This window comes from Rhinatrema bivittatum, chromosome 1 (assembly GCF_901001135.1).
Source record: "Rhinatrema bivittatum chromosome 1, aRhiBiv1.1, whole genome shotgun sequence".
NCBI lineage: Eukaryota > Metazoa > Chordata > Amphibia > Gymnophiona > Rhinatrematidae > Rhinatrema > Rhinatrema bivittatum.
Window position 1 is genome coordinate 181,953,252 of NC_042615.1, and position 14,710 is coordinate 181,967,961.

Below are 14,710 nucleotides of genomic sequence, written 5' to 3' on the forward strand. Positions count from 1 at the left end.
GGTCGCGGTGCTCGTGGCCAGAACCATAACAGTACCCCCTCCTCAAGGCCCCCCTCCTCAAAGTCCAGTCAACAATTCCGAGGAGAGGGGTAACAGTGCTTAGCGAATGGAGGTATTCGAGGGTCCAAGAAGTGGAAGCTGGTAAAACTGGGGACAGCATGAAGAGAGAAAACCAACAGGAAACCACAAACACATGAAGACACGACGAGAAACCAAGAGCACGAGACCGCGCGAGCAGCAACCAAGCGAACGGCGACCGCGCGACTGACAACACAAAAAACACAAAAGAGGGAGCAAGGGAACGGAGAGCGAGGGAGCAAGGGAGCGGGGAGCAAGGGAGCGGGGAGCAAGGGAGCAGCGAGCAAGGGAGCAGCGAGCAGGGGAGCAGAGAGCAAGGGAACTCAAGGAGTGAAAGAGCAAAGAACGAGAGAGCAGAAAGCGAAAGAGCGAAGAGCAAAAAAGCGACAGAACGAGAGCTGGGAAACGAGGGAACAGAACACAGGAACGAGGAGCACACAAGCAGGAAACAAAGACAGGCAAAGAACAGGTAAGAAACAAAACAAGAACAGGACCAACGAGCAACAAGCGCGAAGCAGCAATGAACATCAAGAAGCCCAGGGGGCAAAGAAAAACCAGCAAACCAGTAGGGGTGCAGGCGCCTCCTGCAGATCGTAAAACCCCAACCTGGTAACAGGATAGCAAAAAAGGGTCTGGATACAGACGCCTCCAGTAGGTCGTTTCAAAAAGGAAATCCAGACAGCTGGCGCCTCCAGCAGGTCATAATCAGGCAAGAACAGTTCAGAAAAAAAATTTTCGGTCCCATCACCGTCCAGGAACACAGACAAGAGTCAGAACAAGGCATCCAATCGGGATGATAATTCCCCTACAGAACCAGTATGGACCTCGAGGTACTGTTGTTGATACTGCAGCTGCTGGGCCAACCCTGGCAAGTCCAAGGGGACAGGCGCATCCGCCGAGTCCATGGCCTTGCAATCTGTTATGGAGTCTCAATTTAGTGGACCCTTTGGCCAACCTGCAAGAGACTGGGAAAGGTATTCAATGTCTCCGGCACACCGCAGGCCAGGAGGCAGATATTCAGGCAGGACGTAGAGGTGCTCTTCACCCTGGAAGCTGGTGCTCCCCCGGGAGGAGCCCGTAGGAGCCCAGCCGCTGGGACTTAGGCGGGTTGATGATCTTGAGACTGGAGCGGGCAGGCTGATGAGCAGGACTGGGAACTGGAACCAGACTAGAACAGTAGACAGGGACTGTAGCAAGACTCAGATACTGAAACCAGGCAAGAACTGTAGCAAGACTCAGATACTGGAATCAGGCAGGGACTGTAGCAGGACTCGGGTACTGGAACCAGGCTGGAACTGTAGCAAGACTCGGGTACTGGAACCAGGTAATAACTGTAGCAAGACTCAGATACTGGAACCAGGCAAGAACTGTAGCAGGACTCGGGTACTGGAACCAGGCTGGAACTGTAGCAAGACTTGAGTACTGAAACCAGGCAATAACTGTAGCTGGCAAGCAGGAACCAAGCAGGTACTGTGGCAGGCAAGCAGGAACCAAGTAGGTACTGTAGCTGGCAGGCAGGAACCAAGCAGGTACTGTGGCAGGCAAGCAGGAACCAAGCAGGTACTGTAGCTGGCAGGTAGGAACCAAGCAGGTACTGTGGCAGGCAAGCAGGAACCAAGCAGGTACTGTAGCTGGCAGGTAGGAACCAAGCAGGCACTGTAGCTGGCAAGCAGGAACCAAGCAAGTACTGTAGCAGGCGAGCCGGAACCAAGCAAGTACTGTAGCTGGCAAGCAGGAACCAAGCAGGTACTGTAGCAGGCAAGTAGGAACGGAGCGAGTTCCAAAGGCAGCTCACTGCAGGGCATGGAGCAACAGGGAACCGGTTGGTAAGCCCGTTGCAAGGCCAAGACTGAGTGTCCGCGGCCAGCTTAACAAGGCCGCGGCGTCTGACTTCAGGAACTGGGCGGAGACACCACTGGCGGGAAACGGCCTAGAAAAGCGCCTAAGTGACATGCGTACATGCCTAGAGGCAGGACATACATAGGAGGCCTCCCAGCGGTGCGGCCCCCACGGGGATGCCACCGAACAGGCCGCGAACCAGGCCAACAGAAGCGGGAACAGGTCCAGGAACACAGAGGTAAGGGTTTGGTCGCGGCGCTCGCGGCCAAAATCGTAACAAATAATTTTTGATTCCTAGGAATCGCTATAGTGCTCGAAGGCTCACTGCTGGGGCCATTCTTGTATTCCTTTAAGTTTATCTGGGTCCATGGAAAACCCTCGCTGGGAAATGATATATCCTAAGAAGGGAAGACTGGATTGCTCAAAGAGACATTTGTCCAACTTGGCAAAGAGATGATTCTCACAAAGACTTTGGAGGACTGTGCAAACATCAGCATGGCGGGTAGATAAGTCCTTGGAAAAGACAAGGATGTCATCAAGGTACGCGATGATTTTTACATACAGGAAGTCTCAGAATATTTTGTTGATCATTCGCTGAAATACAGCAGAGGCATTACAAAAGCCAAAAAGCATTACCAGGTATTCGTAATGCCCATCTCTGGTATTAAAAGCCATTTTCCAGATGTCCTTGGAGAGTATGAGCACCAGGTTATAGGCTCCTCGTAAGTCCAGCTTAGTAAAGATGGAAGCCCCTTGAAGGCGATTGAACAACTTGAAGATCAAAGGTACAGGATACTTGTCTTTGCGAGTTATGGCATTCAGGCCGCGATAATCAATACACGGCCTCAAGGACCCATCCTTCTTCGTGACAAAGAAAAATCCCACACCTGTGGAAGAACTCGAAGGTCGAATGAACCCTTTTTCCAGGTTCTCTCAGGCTGTGACAATGGGTAGATCCAGCCTCAAGGGGGTGTTGTACCTGGTAGGAGTTCGATAGGGCAATCGAACTTACAGAGAGGCAGAAGGATATCGGCCTTCTGCTTTGAGAAGACATCCTCAAAGTCTGCATATGGAGCCGGGATGCCAGAGGTAGTGTTCGCAAGAGAAACTCCACATTTTTCAGACAGGTCTGATGACAATCTGGGCTCCACTCAGTGAGCTGAAGAGTTCCCCAATCATACTGGGGGGAGTGACGCTGAAGCCAAAGTAATCCTGGAACCACCGGATGAATAGATTTTTCTAAGATGAGGAGTTCCACCTCTTCTTCATGGAGAGCACTGGTGAGAAGATGGACTGGCTCAGTCACCAAGGAGATTCGGCCGGGCAACGGCTCACTGTAAATAGAGGCAATACATAAGGAAGTTTCCAGGGAATGGGTAGAAATACCCAGAAGTTGCACTAGGTCCTTGAGAATAAAGTTCCCCCTGCTCCAGAGCAAGGACAGGGTAGGAACGAGAGTCCCATGTTAAGGTAACTGGTAGAGACAATTGGGGGGCTGTTTAAGTAGTGCCCAAGTTCAGGACCCCTACTGAACTTAGGCCTGGAAGTTTCCTGGATGGACTGGACAAGTCTGGAGACGGTGACCGGGAGCCCCACAATAAAAGCATAGGCCCGACTGCCTCCGCTGGAGGCGTTCCTCTGGGGACAAACCCCCATGGCCCAACTGCATAGGCTCTTCCACTTTAGAGATAGGTGGAGTTCCACCGGAGGCGGGACCCATTGTGGGTGGTGAGCAGGATCGCTCCATGGTGGGTCATCTGTGTATCTGAACCTCACGGTGGTGCTCTTAGAGGCGATAGTCAATGAGGCCTGTCAAGTCAATAATGTCCTCAATGGAGGACGGGAGCTCGTGGGCCACTAGTTCGTCTTTGAGCTGGGAAGATAGCCCTTCCAGGTAGATAGCTCGGAGGCAATCTTCTTGACAGGATAACTCTGTAGCAAGAGTTCGGAATTCAATAATGTAATTATACAGGGCACGTTGACATTGCCGCAGATGAAGAAGGTTGGTGCTTGCAACAGCCTGCCGTCCTGGATCATCACAGGTCCGATGGAAGACAGCCGCAAAGTGAGATAGCTCTTGTAGGAGCGAGTCCGAATGCTCCCACAGAGGAGAAGCCCATGCCAACGCCTTACCCTCCAGTCGAGACAGGATGAAGGTAACCTTTGTGTGTTCATCTTGGAAGATGGACAGCTGCAGAGCAAATTGCATGTAGCAATATATATATTCTCCTATATTATATTGTAATTAAATTGTACTCTCCTTGCTCCGTTGAAGTTATTTATTGCTCTCATTAAGTTATTTTATTTATTTCCAAGTTAAATCTTCCCTGTTCTCTGTAAGACATTATTCTATATTCTGTCAATTTTATTGTTACAATGTAAACTGAATTGATTAGTAACTTTGTTACTAGAACTTCGGTATATAAAACTGTTAAATAAATAAATAAATAAATAAATAAATAAATAAATAGCATTGGTTGATAAACCCTCTGCAGAGTTTGGAGTCCCCATTGAAATGGGGCAGAGCTGGTAGGGCCAGCAAAGCCCTAGAAGATGAGGAAGATGGCTGTTGGCTGGCTGGAGCTGGAACCGGAACTGGGTGACTCGATTGGGCATCAAGCCGGGCGTGGAGATGCTCGATGGAGGAAGCCAGTGCCTCGAGGAGCCGCTGTTGCTCTTGCATCTTGGAAGCCAGTCCTGGGATGGCCTGGAGGGTGGATGGCTCCGCCGAGTCCATGGCCTTGGCAACCTATTGCGCAGGAGGTAGACCCTTGGGCCAAGGTGGGCTTGACGCTACTGGCAGGGCAAACCCTATGGGTCCCCACCATCAGCAGGTGGAGCTGGCTGATTGACGGAGGCTGGCTGGAGCTTCGCCAATACCAGCCCTCAATCCCCACAGGTTGAAATCGGCAGGCAGCAGGTAAGGAAGAGTGGCAAGACAAGTATGGATCAAACCAGGAGTCAGATAGTGAATGGTCAGGCAAGGCAAAGGTCAAACCAGAGACGGGCAAGAGCGTAGTCAGATGTAGCAGAGTTCAAGCCACATATCAATCAATAGCATTGTCAGCCAGGTATCAATCAGTAGCGTGGTCAGACGAAGCAGAGCTCATGCCAGGTTTCAATCAGTAGCATGGTCAGATGAAGCAGAAGTCAAGCCAGGCATCAGTCAGAGGTAGTTAAGCAGGGTAGAAATGGAACACAGGAGCAGGAACGGATACCAGAATCAGGAACAGGAACACAGATGAAGCAGGAACAAACCAGGATCCAAGAACACGGAGGAAACACAGGAACAAGCAACTAAGCACACGACAAGCATGGAGACCTGTTGCCAAGGCAAGGAAGCATTGGCTGGGCCCAGCCTTAAGTACCAGGACCTAGTGAAGTCATCATCCGGGGCCGTGGGGTGGTTTCCCGCCGGGGGCCCTTTAAAAGCAGAGCCGATGCACACGTGCGTGCCTGGGGAGGGGCGCGGCGCGAGACGGCAGCATCTCCCTGCGGGGAGGCCCGCCACGGAGCTGAGACATCCGCGGAGGAGCTGGGAGCATGGGGAGCGGCCCGGACATGGAGGCGGCTGCCCACGGCCACAATAGAGGCAGAACCAGGCTCTGGAGCAGGCAAACGGGGGTAAGTAGGCCCGGCCATGGGCCTGCCATTGCCAGCACATGCAACATATACCTTGTTTATTAGCAGGCCCAAAAGTAAATTTAAAAAAATTGTGACATAGTAACCTAGCAAATGAAAACAAATAAAGACCAAAATGGCTATTCCAATCTGTCCAGTTGAGATTTGTTCATGTAGATATAAATTCCCAGTACAACCTGACACCAACTCCCCATTTCCCCATTTTTTTTTTACCTGGCTTCTTAACCCTTTTCCAGTCACTGTTCTCTACATCTGACCCAAACATGCCCAAAATCTGTTACAGGGATGCCCTCCAATACCTCCGCTACTAGGCCATTTCTTATCTTCCTGCTAGACCAGTCATTACATAAAGGATTTCAATCTTCCACAGCTGATGGAGACAGAGGACACACCTCTTTAATGACCTCACTCTAGGGTTTAAAGGGGGTGTGGTCATCTCCAGCAACTATGGACACATGAAGAGGACTTAGCTCCCAGATCCATAGTGCGGCCCCGGCCTAGATGTTGCTCCTGGGTCAACAACCACTAGGGATTGATTTTTCCCAGTGGGAGCATTCTCCCATTCCCTGCCCTGGTCAAGCCCAGGATGGCTCCCAGGATGGCTCCCAGTACCCTTAGAGGTCAGAGGAGCCTCCAAAGCACGATGGCTATTCCAGTACCTTTGGGGTTCTAGTATCCTTATGGGTCTGTGGAGCTGGATCCTCAGGAATCTGGCAGCTCATTAAAAATAAATAAAATAGGGTCTGCAAGACTGCCCTCTCTTCTGCCCCTGCTCCTCTCCCTCCCCTCTTCTGTCCCTCTCTCTAGTGAAGGAACAGCAAAAGTAAGCAGAAGCCGGGTCTGCTTAGCAGCAGCGAGAGGCTCTGTGGAGGTGGTAGGTTAGCAATTTCCAGTTTTATTTGAGGGGTGAGGAAATTTCAAAATCGGGAATGCCTGGTATCTACCATTTGGGTGTACACACAGCTCTGTATCTGGCGATTCTTCAGAACTTAGAGAAATGAATCCCTCTGAATATACAAAATTACACTGTATAGTGAGATTTGCAAATATGCATATTACTCAGAATAAGTTTGAGGTGATTGCTTTTCTAGGATTAATTACATTTTAGACAAGTAATAACAGGTGGAATGTGTAGATGATATACACCGTGCTTACCACTGTACTGCCGGAGCACCAAGACTTTATAAGGCTTTTGTTTTCCGCTGATGGTTTTCCCAAAGCAATGTCAGAAATTACATTTTTATCCAGCTAAGAAAAACAAATAAGCAAAATGTTAAGGAAGGTATTATACAAGCTGTAATTTATGGCTAGTTTCCAGGATAAATTTGTTGCTGTCATTTATTGTAGACATGCACTCTATTTGCACAAAATCACTGTGAATCATTTTAGTAAAAATACTGGGGAGGTACAGATTCTGGAATGCACTCTGCTGGTTGTTTTCAAAAGTATGTTTAAGACATTGATTGTGCTTAGAGGAAGGGAAATGACACTGAATCACAGAGCTCCTGCCTCCTTACTACAAGAATCACAGCGCACTCTCCTAGCAGGACTCCCGGGTTATATCACAGCAATAAGGATTACAATCCATTTGTTCCAAAGCTGATTAAGTTCCAATTATCTATTTATAACTTTTATATTTATTAGGGATGTGCACATCAAAACAATTCATTTAATTTTTATGTCATTTTATTTGTTGGGGTTTTTTCATTTTTTTAAAAAGATTGTTTTTATTTTTTGGTTTTGGGGAAAAGTGCATGCTATTTGCAAATAATGCACAGTTTAAAAATAGCATGCATTATTTCCTGAAGCCAAAAAAGGAAACCTGAGGGTTCCCGGAGACCACCTGTCCTACCCCATCCCCCATTCCCACTGCCCCTGGATGTGGCCAATTCCCCCAAAAAAATAAAATTAAAATAAATACCTGGTCACAAGCTCAGCACCAGATTCTAGCCCCTCCTCTTTGTTAAAAAATACCCCCCCGGAACCTCCCTCCCCATGGCCCACATTAGCTCACTTCTCAACTCCCCTGGACTCACTAAATTATCTCTGCTGGTCCAGCACTGTTGGTCCAGTGCTGCTCCAATCCTAGACCCAGTAGCTGCCATTTTGAAAATGGTGCATGCGCTCTTTGCTCTTATCATGTGACAGGGGCTATTGATCTTTAGGATATAAGAATCTCCAAACATTTATTTATATTCTGCTTTTCGCCACTTCAGAGTGGGTTATATTCAGATACTATAGGTATTTCCCTACTGGTGCAGTTGGATAGCTTCTGTCACATGATATGGGCAAAGGGTTGCCATTTTGGCACCCGTTGCCCTTTGTCCATTTCATGTGTCAGGGGCTGCCTAATCACACTGGTAGCCTTTATCACATGATAGTAACAAATGGCAGCTGCTGGGTCCAAGAATGGAGAGGTCTCTTCCAGGCTCCCACTAGACCACCAGGCATGGGGGTGCTGGCTTTGGGGTAGGGGGCTTTATTTTTTTAACAAAGTGGAGGACCTGGGGGGGGGGGGGGGCAGGGGCTGAACCTGTGACTTGTTTTGTTTTTAAATATATCATGTTTTTTGGGGAATCAGTTGCCTCCAGGTGTGGCCAGCAGGTAGGACAGAGGGTCTCCAGGGACTCCCGGCTTGTGGCATTTGTCAAGTAGAACCTGTGCACACTATTTGCAAACAGTGCACACTGTTTGCAAATAGTGCATACAAAAAAGCAACAGACATAACCATAAAATGTTGAGGTTTTTTCTGTTTCAATCAAAAAATATAATCAAACGACATATACAGTGTCCTTGACATTGTATATGTCATTTCAAATGAATGCACATTCCTAATATGTACATTTATATTTCGCCTTCCTTCAAAACTATTGCCTATGACATAACGCTGTTGTAATTGGGAAGTTCTTGGTACCCATCTAGTCCTTTACAATGCTGTCAAGTTAGGTAGATTATGAATCTTCAGCCCATAACTGCATTTTATAATAACATTCATGGTAATAATTAGAATTATTGTTTGCATTCCTTTGGCTGCATTCACAGACACAGAGCTATATTGGGGACCCCTATTTGATTTGTAAGAACAATATTAAGGAAACAAAGATGGCTAAACTGATTGGGATTAATGTTGAACTTGGGCTGGGGGATGGAGGGATGTTTGTATAATGGGAGTCAAACTAGGGCAAGTCATAAATCAGATCAGATAAAATCAAACTATCTGAAATGTGAATCTCCATATTTCACTGATCTGGATTATTTTGAGACAAATTGGTATTGATATTCACAGATTTGCTTTTATTTAGTAAATATTCAAAGTTTTGCACTTGTATTCAAAGATTTTGAAGACTCAAGCTATTTATTCAAAGATAGTGTGAATCTCGAGCAATTCATGTAAATTTAGATTTTTTTTTTTATAAAAGCAGTTTCAAACTTATTTGAAGTGACTCCAGTTACTCAAGTAAATTCAGTTTCCAATTTTGCTCCAAGCATCCCCATTACTAGAATACTTCATGCCTCTACTACACTTCCTGTGAAGAAATACTTTCTTATCTTACTCCTGGTTTTTTCTCCTTCCAGTTTCATACCATAACTTCTTACGATAAGCCACTGCTGCTCCCTGTGACCTTCAGCAATTCACTTACCCCCAGATTCATCATTCTGCTATATTTATAGCAAAATGATGTGTCGCAAAAAAATGGGGCAGAGGGGCAACAGTGCACAGTCAGCCGCAACGCGGCAGTGTGATTTCGCCTGCCGTGATGCGGCCGCACTGCACATTATTGCCCCCATAGCGCCACGGGGAAAGGTGTAGTTATTTCCCACGGTGCTGCCGGTGATAATGTGAAAAACATCATCTCCCACAGAGCTGCCGGGAGATAACTCCGCCCAAACCCCACCCACACTCCTCCCCTTCACCTAATTTTAATAATACCGCCATGATACCACACCTCGCACAGTAAAGAATGACCCTGTATGCCCTCTGTTGCCTCTGATATAGGGGGTCATTTATCAAGCCACGTTAGGCATTTATTGTGCAGCAAACAGCATTCACCTTGCAACAATGACAATGCGCAGTATTTTAAATACCATATTTCTCCCCCCCCCCCAATAAATCAGGTATGGTAATGAACCGCTTTGCATGCAAATGCTTTGCAATTGCATGCACAGCAGTTCATTACTAGGCAGTTTCATGTAAATAAAATAATGCCGCTTGCCTGAATAATCACAAGCCACATTATTTTAATGAAAGTTAGCTACAATTCAGGAGCGACAGGACACTAACATGCATCTTAGTGCTCCCTAGGCTGTCAGTTAAAGAGGCAGTGCCAAATGAACCTCTCCCCCAAAGTATGGAAATCCCCCCCCCCCCCCCCCTAGGAGTTTTGTGAGCCCCGCGTCCTACCCAATCTCGCTGCCCCTAGAGGTGTTCCTAGTGCCCAATATAAAAAAAAAAATAAAAAAAATACTTTTAGTGCGGCCTCTCTCATCCCAATTCCACCCTTTTGAAACAATGGACGTCCTCTCCAGCCTCAGGAAACCTCGCTATTCTCCTAGCTCACCCCAACCCTTCCCCCAGTCATTCCTCAAAAACCTTGGTAAGAAAGTTGGGCCCAGAGTAGCCCCTAGTCTCTGGGATCCTGTGCATTCAGACTTAAAATCGTGCCAGCTAGCCACATTTCAACGTATACCTCATTACTCATGTCGGAGTAGGTGGCATTACGTGTTTAGAGTAATGATAGATATTCTGGGCATTTTAGTATTATTTGGTCATGTATGTGGTTATAATGATATGTGTTTTGATTTAATCCACTTAGCACTTCTGGTCTGCTAAAGGAGGAATATAAATATTAAACATAAATAAATCACGTGACGAGGCATACGTTAAAATGTAACTGTTGCTGAGGCTAGGAGGGGTTCAATTGTTTCATGGGGACAGGGCTGGGAAGGGAGGAGAGGGGGAGGGGGAGGGTCACCTCTAGGGTTAGCAGGGGGATGGGGGTCTCATAAGGGCCTTCCATGAATTGGGGGGGCGGGGCTTCATTTGGGATGCTCTGGCCCTTTAACGCAATGGCAGCCCTGGGCTTAGGGGATGTGATCTGGCAGAGCTTGTGAGGGCAGTAACCCATAGTATTTTTTACCTCCATTTTTATAATCCAGGCATTCCTCTGCTGACTCTCCACTCTACTTTATCTCCCTTTTTGGCAACTATGAGTTCATCTGGATCATTTTCCTGTTTGGTGGTTGTATTCATTTCACCACCGGGGCGGATTGGACTATTGGGGCTTCTGGCATGCTCTAGTGGGCTGGTCAGTCCATTCACGTGGTTGCAGGGCTATCTTGTGCCAGGCCACGTGAAGGAAAAGAATATGTTGCTGTCGGCCAGCCGCGCAGAAGAAAAGAAGGAGGCCCTTGTCAGCCAGGCCTTGCAGTGGAAAAGAAAAGGCCCTTGTCAGCCGGGTCACGCAGTAGAAAAGAAGAGGCCCCTGTCAGCTGGGCTGTGTAGAGGAAAAGAAGACATCACTGTTGGCCGGGCCACGTGATTGATAAGAAAAGGCCACTGTCAGTTGGACTGCACGGCCTTCTCTTTTTTGCCTCATGGCCCAGCTGACAGGGGCCTCTTCTTTTCAGCCACGTGGCCCAGCTGACAGAAGCCTCTTTCCTTCAGCCATGCAGCTGATGCGAAGAGACCCCCTGTCAGCTGAACTGTGAGGCAAAAAATAGAAGGCTGTGGTCTGGGGCCACACAGCCAAAGAGGAGAGGCCCTGTCAGCTTGGCCATGCTGGGGAAAAGAGGCTGTTGCTGGGAGCTGTGCCATTTAAGAGACTGCTGCACCTAAAGGGCTGCATGGCCACTCACAAGCTATGTGGCAAGGAAGCTGCGTGTCAGTGGAGCCATATGACTGAAGAAAGAAGGCTTATGTTATTTGGAGAGAGAAAGAATGAGTATGTGTGTGAGTAAATAGAATGTGTGTGTGTGAGAGAGAGCATATGTATGTGAGATGGATCATAAATGTATGTGTGAGAGAGCGTATGTGTGAGCAAATAGCATGTAAGACTGCATGTGTGTGTGAGAAAAAGCTGTGCAGGCCAGAGGAAGCCTCTATTTGAATATTCTGGGGAGAGAGGGAGTGTGCATGAGAGAGAATGTATGTGCATGCCATGTATGTGTGTGAGAAAGAATGTAAGAGAGCATTTAAGAGAGATAGAAAGAGAACATGTATGTGAGGATGTGTGAGTAAGAAAGTGTGTATGTTGGAGAATATGGATATGTGAGAGAGGGAGGAAAAGGTTGTACCATTTCCTCCTCAAACTAATCCATTACAATCTCAGGGTGACTTGAAATCAAAAGTTCCCAGGTATGGAGGGCAGGGGACTTTTTTTTTTATCCTTATTAGTTTTAATAATTGGGTATTATTTGATGTTTTAAAATATTTTATTTATTTGGTTTATATTCTGCTTTTAAGGGTATTTGGGAATAATTTAAAAAAATTATTGGGTATTCTTTTCATCAGCTGTTTTGAATATTTATTCTGTTTATGATTATGGTTTTACTATTATGATTGATGGCTTATATATCTTGATTTTATTGTTTGATGTTTAATGAGGAATAGTGATGCTTCTGTTTTTACATTGTTGAACTGCATACGGAGTCTGTCTTGTTATGGTTTCCAATTCAGTTTTTGTCTGCATGTTTCTAGTTATACTTTGACTTTTTATTCTGTATTTGGTGAGGTTCCATCTATGTTCTGCATGTGGGACTGAGGTGAGTATTTTGCTAGCATGTAGTTTCAGCTTGGCTTATTCTGTTCTCCTAATATCAGGTATATTTGTGTTGTAGGGCCTAGTATAATATTTAAAATGTTGCCTTTTCATAGGTAAGGTTGTTACTGTTTGAGTGCTGGCAGTTACTAGTGCTCTTTCCATATGAGAGGTTTAGTATATTGTAAATAAGTTTACTTAAAGCTTTCTGAGGGCCGACATGCTTTACAATAGTCCCAATACCATATGACTGCAGGTGTCTTTTTTTCAGAGTTTTCCGATTGGTACCACAATAGTGCATGTCAATAATATACATTTTTAAGTGATATTTTTAACTTAGAACACTGAATATTCTTTTTCAAATAAAATCTGTTACTATAAATGCATACTTTTTAAAATTATTTGTGGGAAGGATGGAACCAGGCGTGTGTGCAAGGCTGTAAGGTTTGCCTTTGACACCTTTAACCCTCGCACCAGCTCTGACTGCACTGGCTCCACAAGAGAATGCAGGATTCCATCTGGAGCTGTGCTACTTTGGGTTAGTTGCTCTACCCAGTCTCGGCCAGGGCTTAATTTTCTGTTTTTATATGTCCCCTCTCCCCAGGAGTCGGTAGGCAGAGCAGAGCCTGGGGAACCATAAAAGCAGCAGACATTGTGGCTTGCAGTCATTGGGAATGCACTAGAGTGGTGGGAGGGTTGTGGAGAATTGGAGGCAAGCTACAGGCACAGGTCGGAAGGGGCTAAGCCAGGAGGAAGTGCCTTTGCAGTGTTGGGAAGGCTTCTGTCTGAAGTGACTGCATTGAGCGCTGAGAGAAGGAGCTGGCTCTGGAACCAGTGAGTCTCTTAAAGAATGAGATTGGGAAAGGGGGGGGGGGGCTGCTGCAGAATGGGGAAAGGCTGACAGTAAGCAAAAACTTTACACCATGACGCAGCAGAGCTGGACTGGGGGCACTCACTGTGGGAGCACATAAGCAGAGAGAGTATATCTGTGTCAGAGAGAGTGAGACACACACACACACACACACACACACACACACTCATACACATTTTGTCCGTGAGAAAGTGTGTGTGTGTGTGTGGGTATCTTTGTATCTGACACAGACACACTCACACTCTCAGTGTATATGTGGCAATAAAGTTTCTGCAATCTAAAAAATCTGTTTGTGACTGAGCGCGTGTGTCTGACACTGGCAGTGTCATTACTTGCAACTGGTTCAAGAGCCAGACCAGGAATCCAGAATATATCTCTATAAGAGATATAAGCAGATATGTAGGGGGTCCGACCAATTTGCATGGATGGAATGGGGGCTGCAACTCTGCTCACCCATGGTCTCTAGAATGTGTTCAACTTCTTAGTTATTTAGGAAAGATTAAGTTTATTTTAGAGATATTTTGGTTCAATTCTGCTGGGTTCCAAAGGTTGACTTAATGTACTTTTGGGAGCTTTTGGTGCATATGCTGCAGGGAAAGTGCAAGAAGGTGTCTGATACCCAATGGGCCAGTTTTGAAAAAATCCCCAGGGCCAATATTTTCCTACAATCCACCCCTGCTCGCCACTCATTATATATACTGCTTCCCTCTAAATTGAGATGGAGGAAGTTTGTCCATTCCTTCTTCTTCAGAAACATGCATTAAGTCAGCTGGAGGGCTTAAATCCACACATTGGCTTACATAACACAAGAGTATATACTAAGAGTATTTACAAAGAGTATTGATTTTATTATATCTCAAGATAGTAAGTGGATAAACTGAGTCCCAGGGAGGTTACCTGATAACTAAAACTTGCAAAAACTGCACATGGATTTTAACAATTGCGGAATTGTTTTATCTTTTTGCAACTTTTTTAGTTTCCTTCTGCATTACTTATCTGAAACAAAGTAGGGGATAATGTAAAAAAGAATGATCTGGGAATATTTAAAAACCATACCTGAACAATTAGTTTGGTTAAGGGATCTGTGATGACTTTCAATAGGTCAGGGGTATCTTCACCGCCCTCGATGTTAAATGTTTTAATTATAGCATCTGTGAGGTAGAAGAGATAACCAGTAGCTGCCTCAATGGGCAAAAGTATCACCACTGAGATCCAGTTAAAGAAATCATGGACTGTGGCTCCAGCAAAAGCCCTGCAAAACAGATAGACAATGAACACAATCTCTCTCTTCTTGTCCTCATTTTGAGGGTGATATCCTCAATTACAGGCATATACCATCTTCCCCTCATCATAGCTTACCATAGGCGGAACTGTAATCACCTTCATTTAGATCAGAATTACTTCACTGTAGTTACTGACATCCACAATGGGCCAGATAAATTAAAGAGTTTACCCCATTTTGTGGTTATGGAAAAACTACTTAGTACATCTGGCCCAAATTTATTTATTGGTTCATTAATCT

The 14,710-nt window shown here is 46.1% G+C and overlaps 1 protein-coding gene across 2 annotated transcripts in view; it reads right to left on the reverse strand.

Moving 5' to 3' along the window:
* Positions 1-14,710, reverse strand: part of SLC34A2 (solute carrier family 34 member 2) — a 60,320-nt gene that overhangs the window by 22,217 nt on the left and 23,393 nt on the right. For both annotated transcript variants that reach the window (XM_029589881.1, XM_029589870.1), the window contains 2 exons: positions 14,245-14,440; positions 6,715-6,807 (listed from right to left, as the gene is read on the reverse strand). In XM_029589881.1, coding sequence (XP_029445741.1) covers positions 6,715-6,807; positions 14,245-14,440 — 289 coding nt within the window. The remainder of the gene's footprint in view (positions 1-6,714; positions 6,808-14,244; positions 14,441-14,710) is intronic.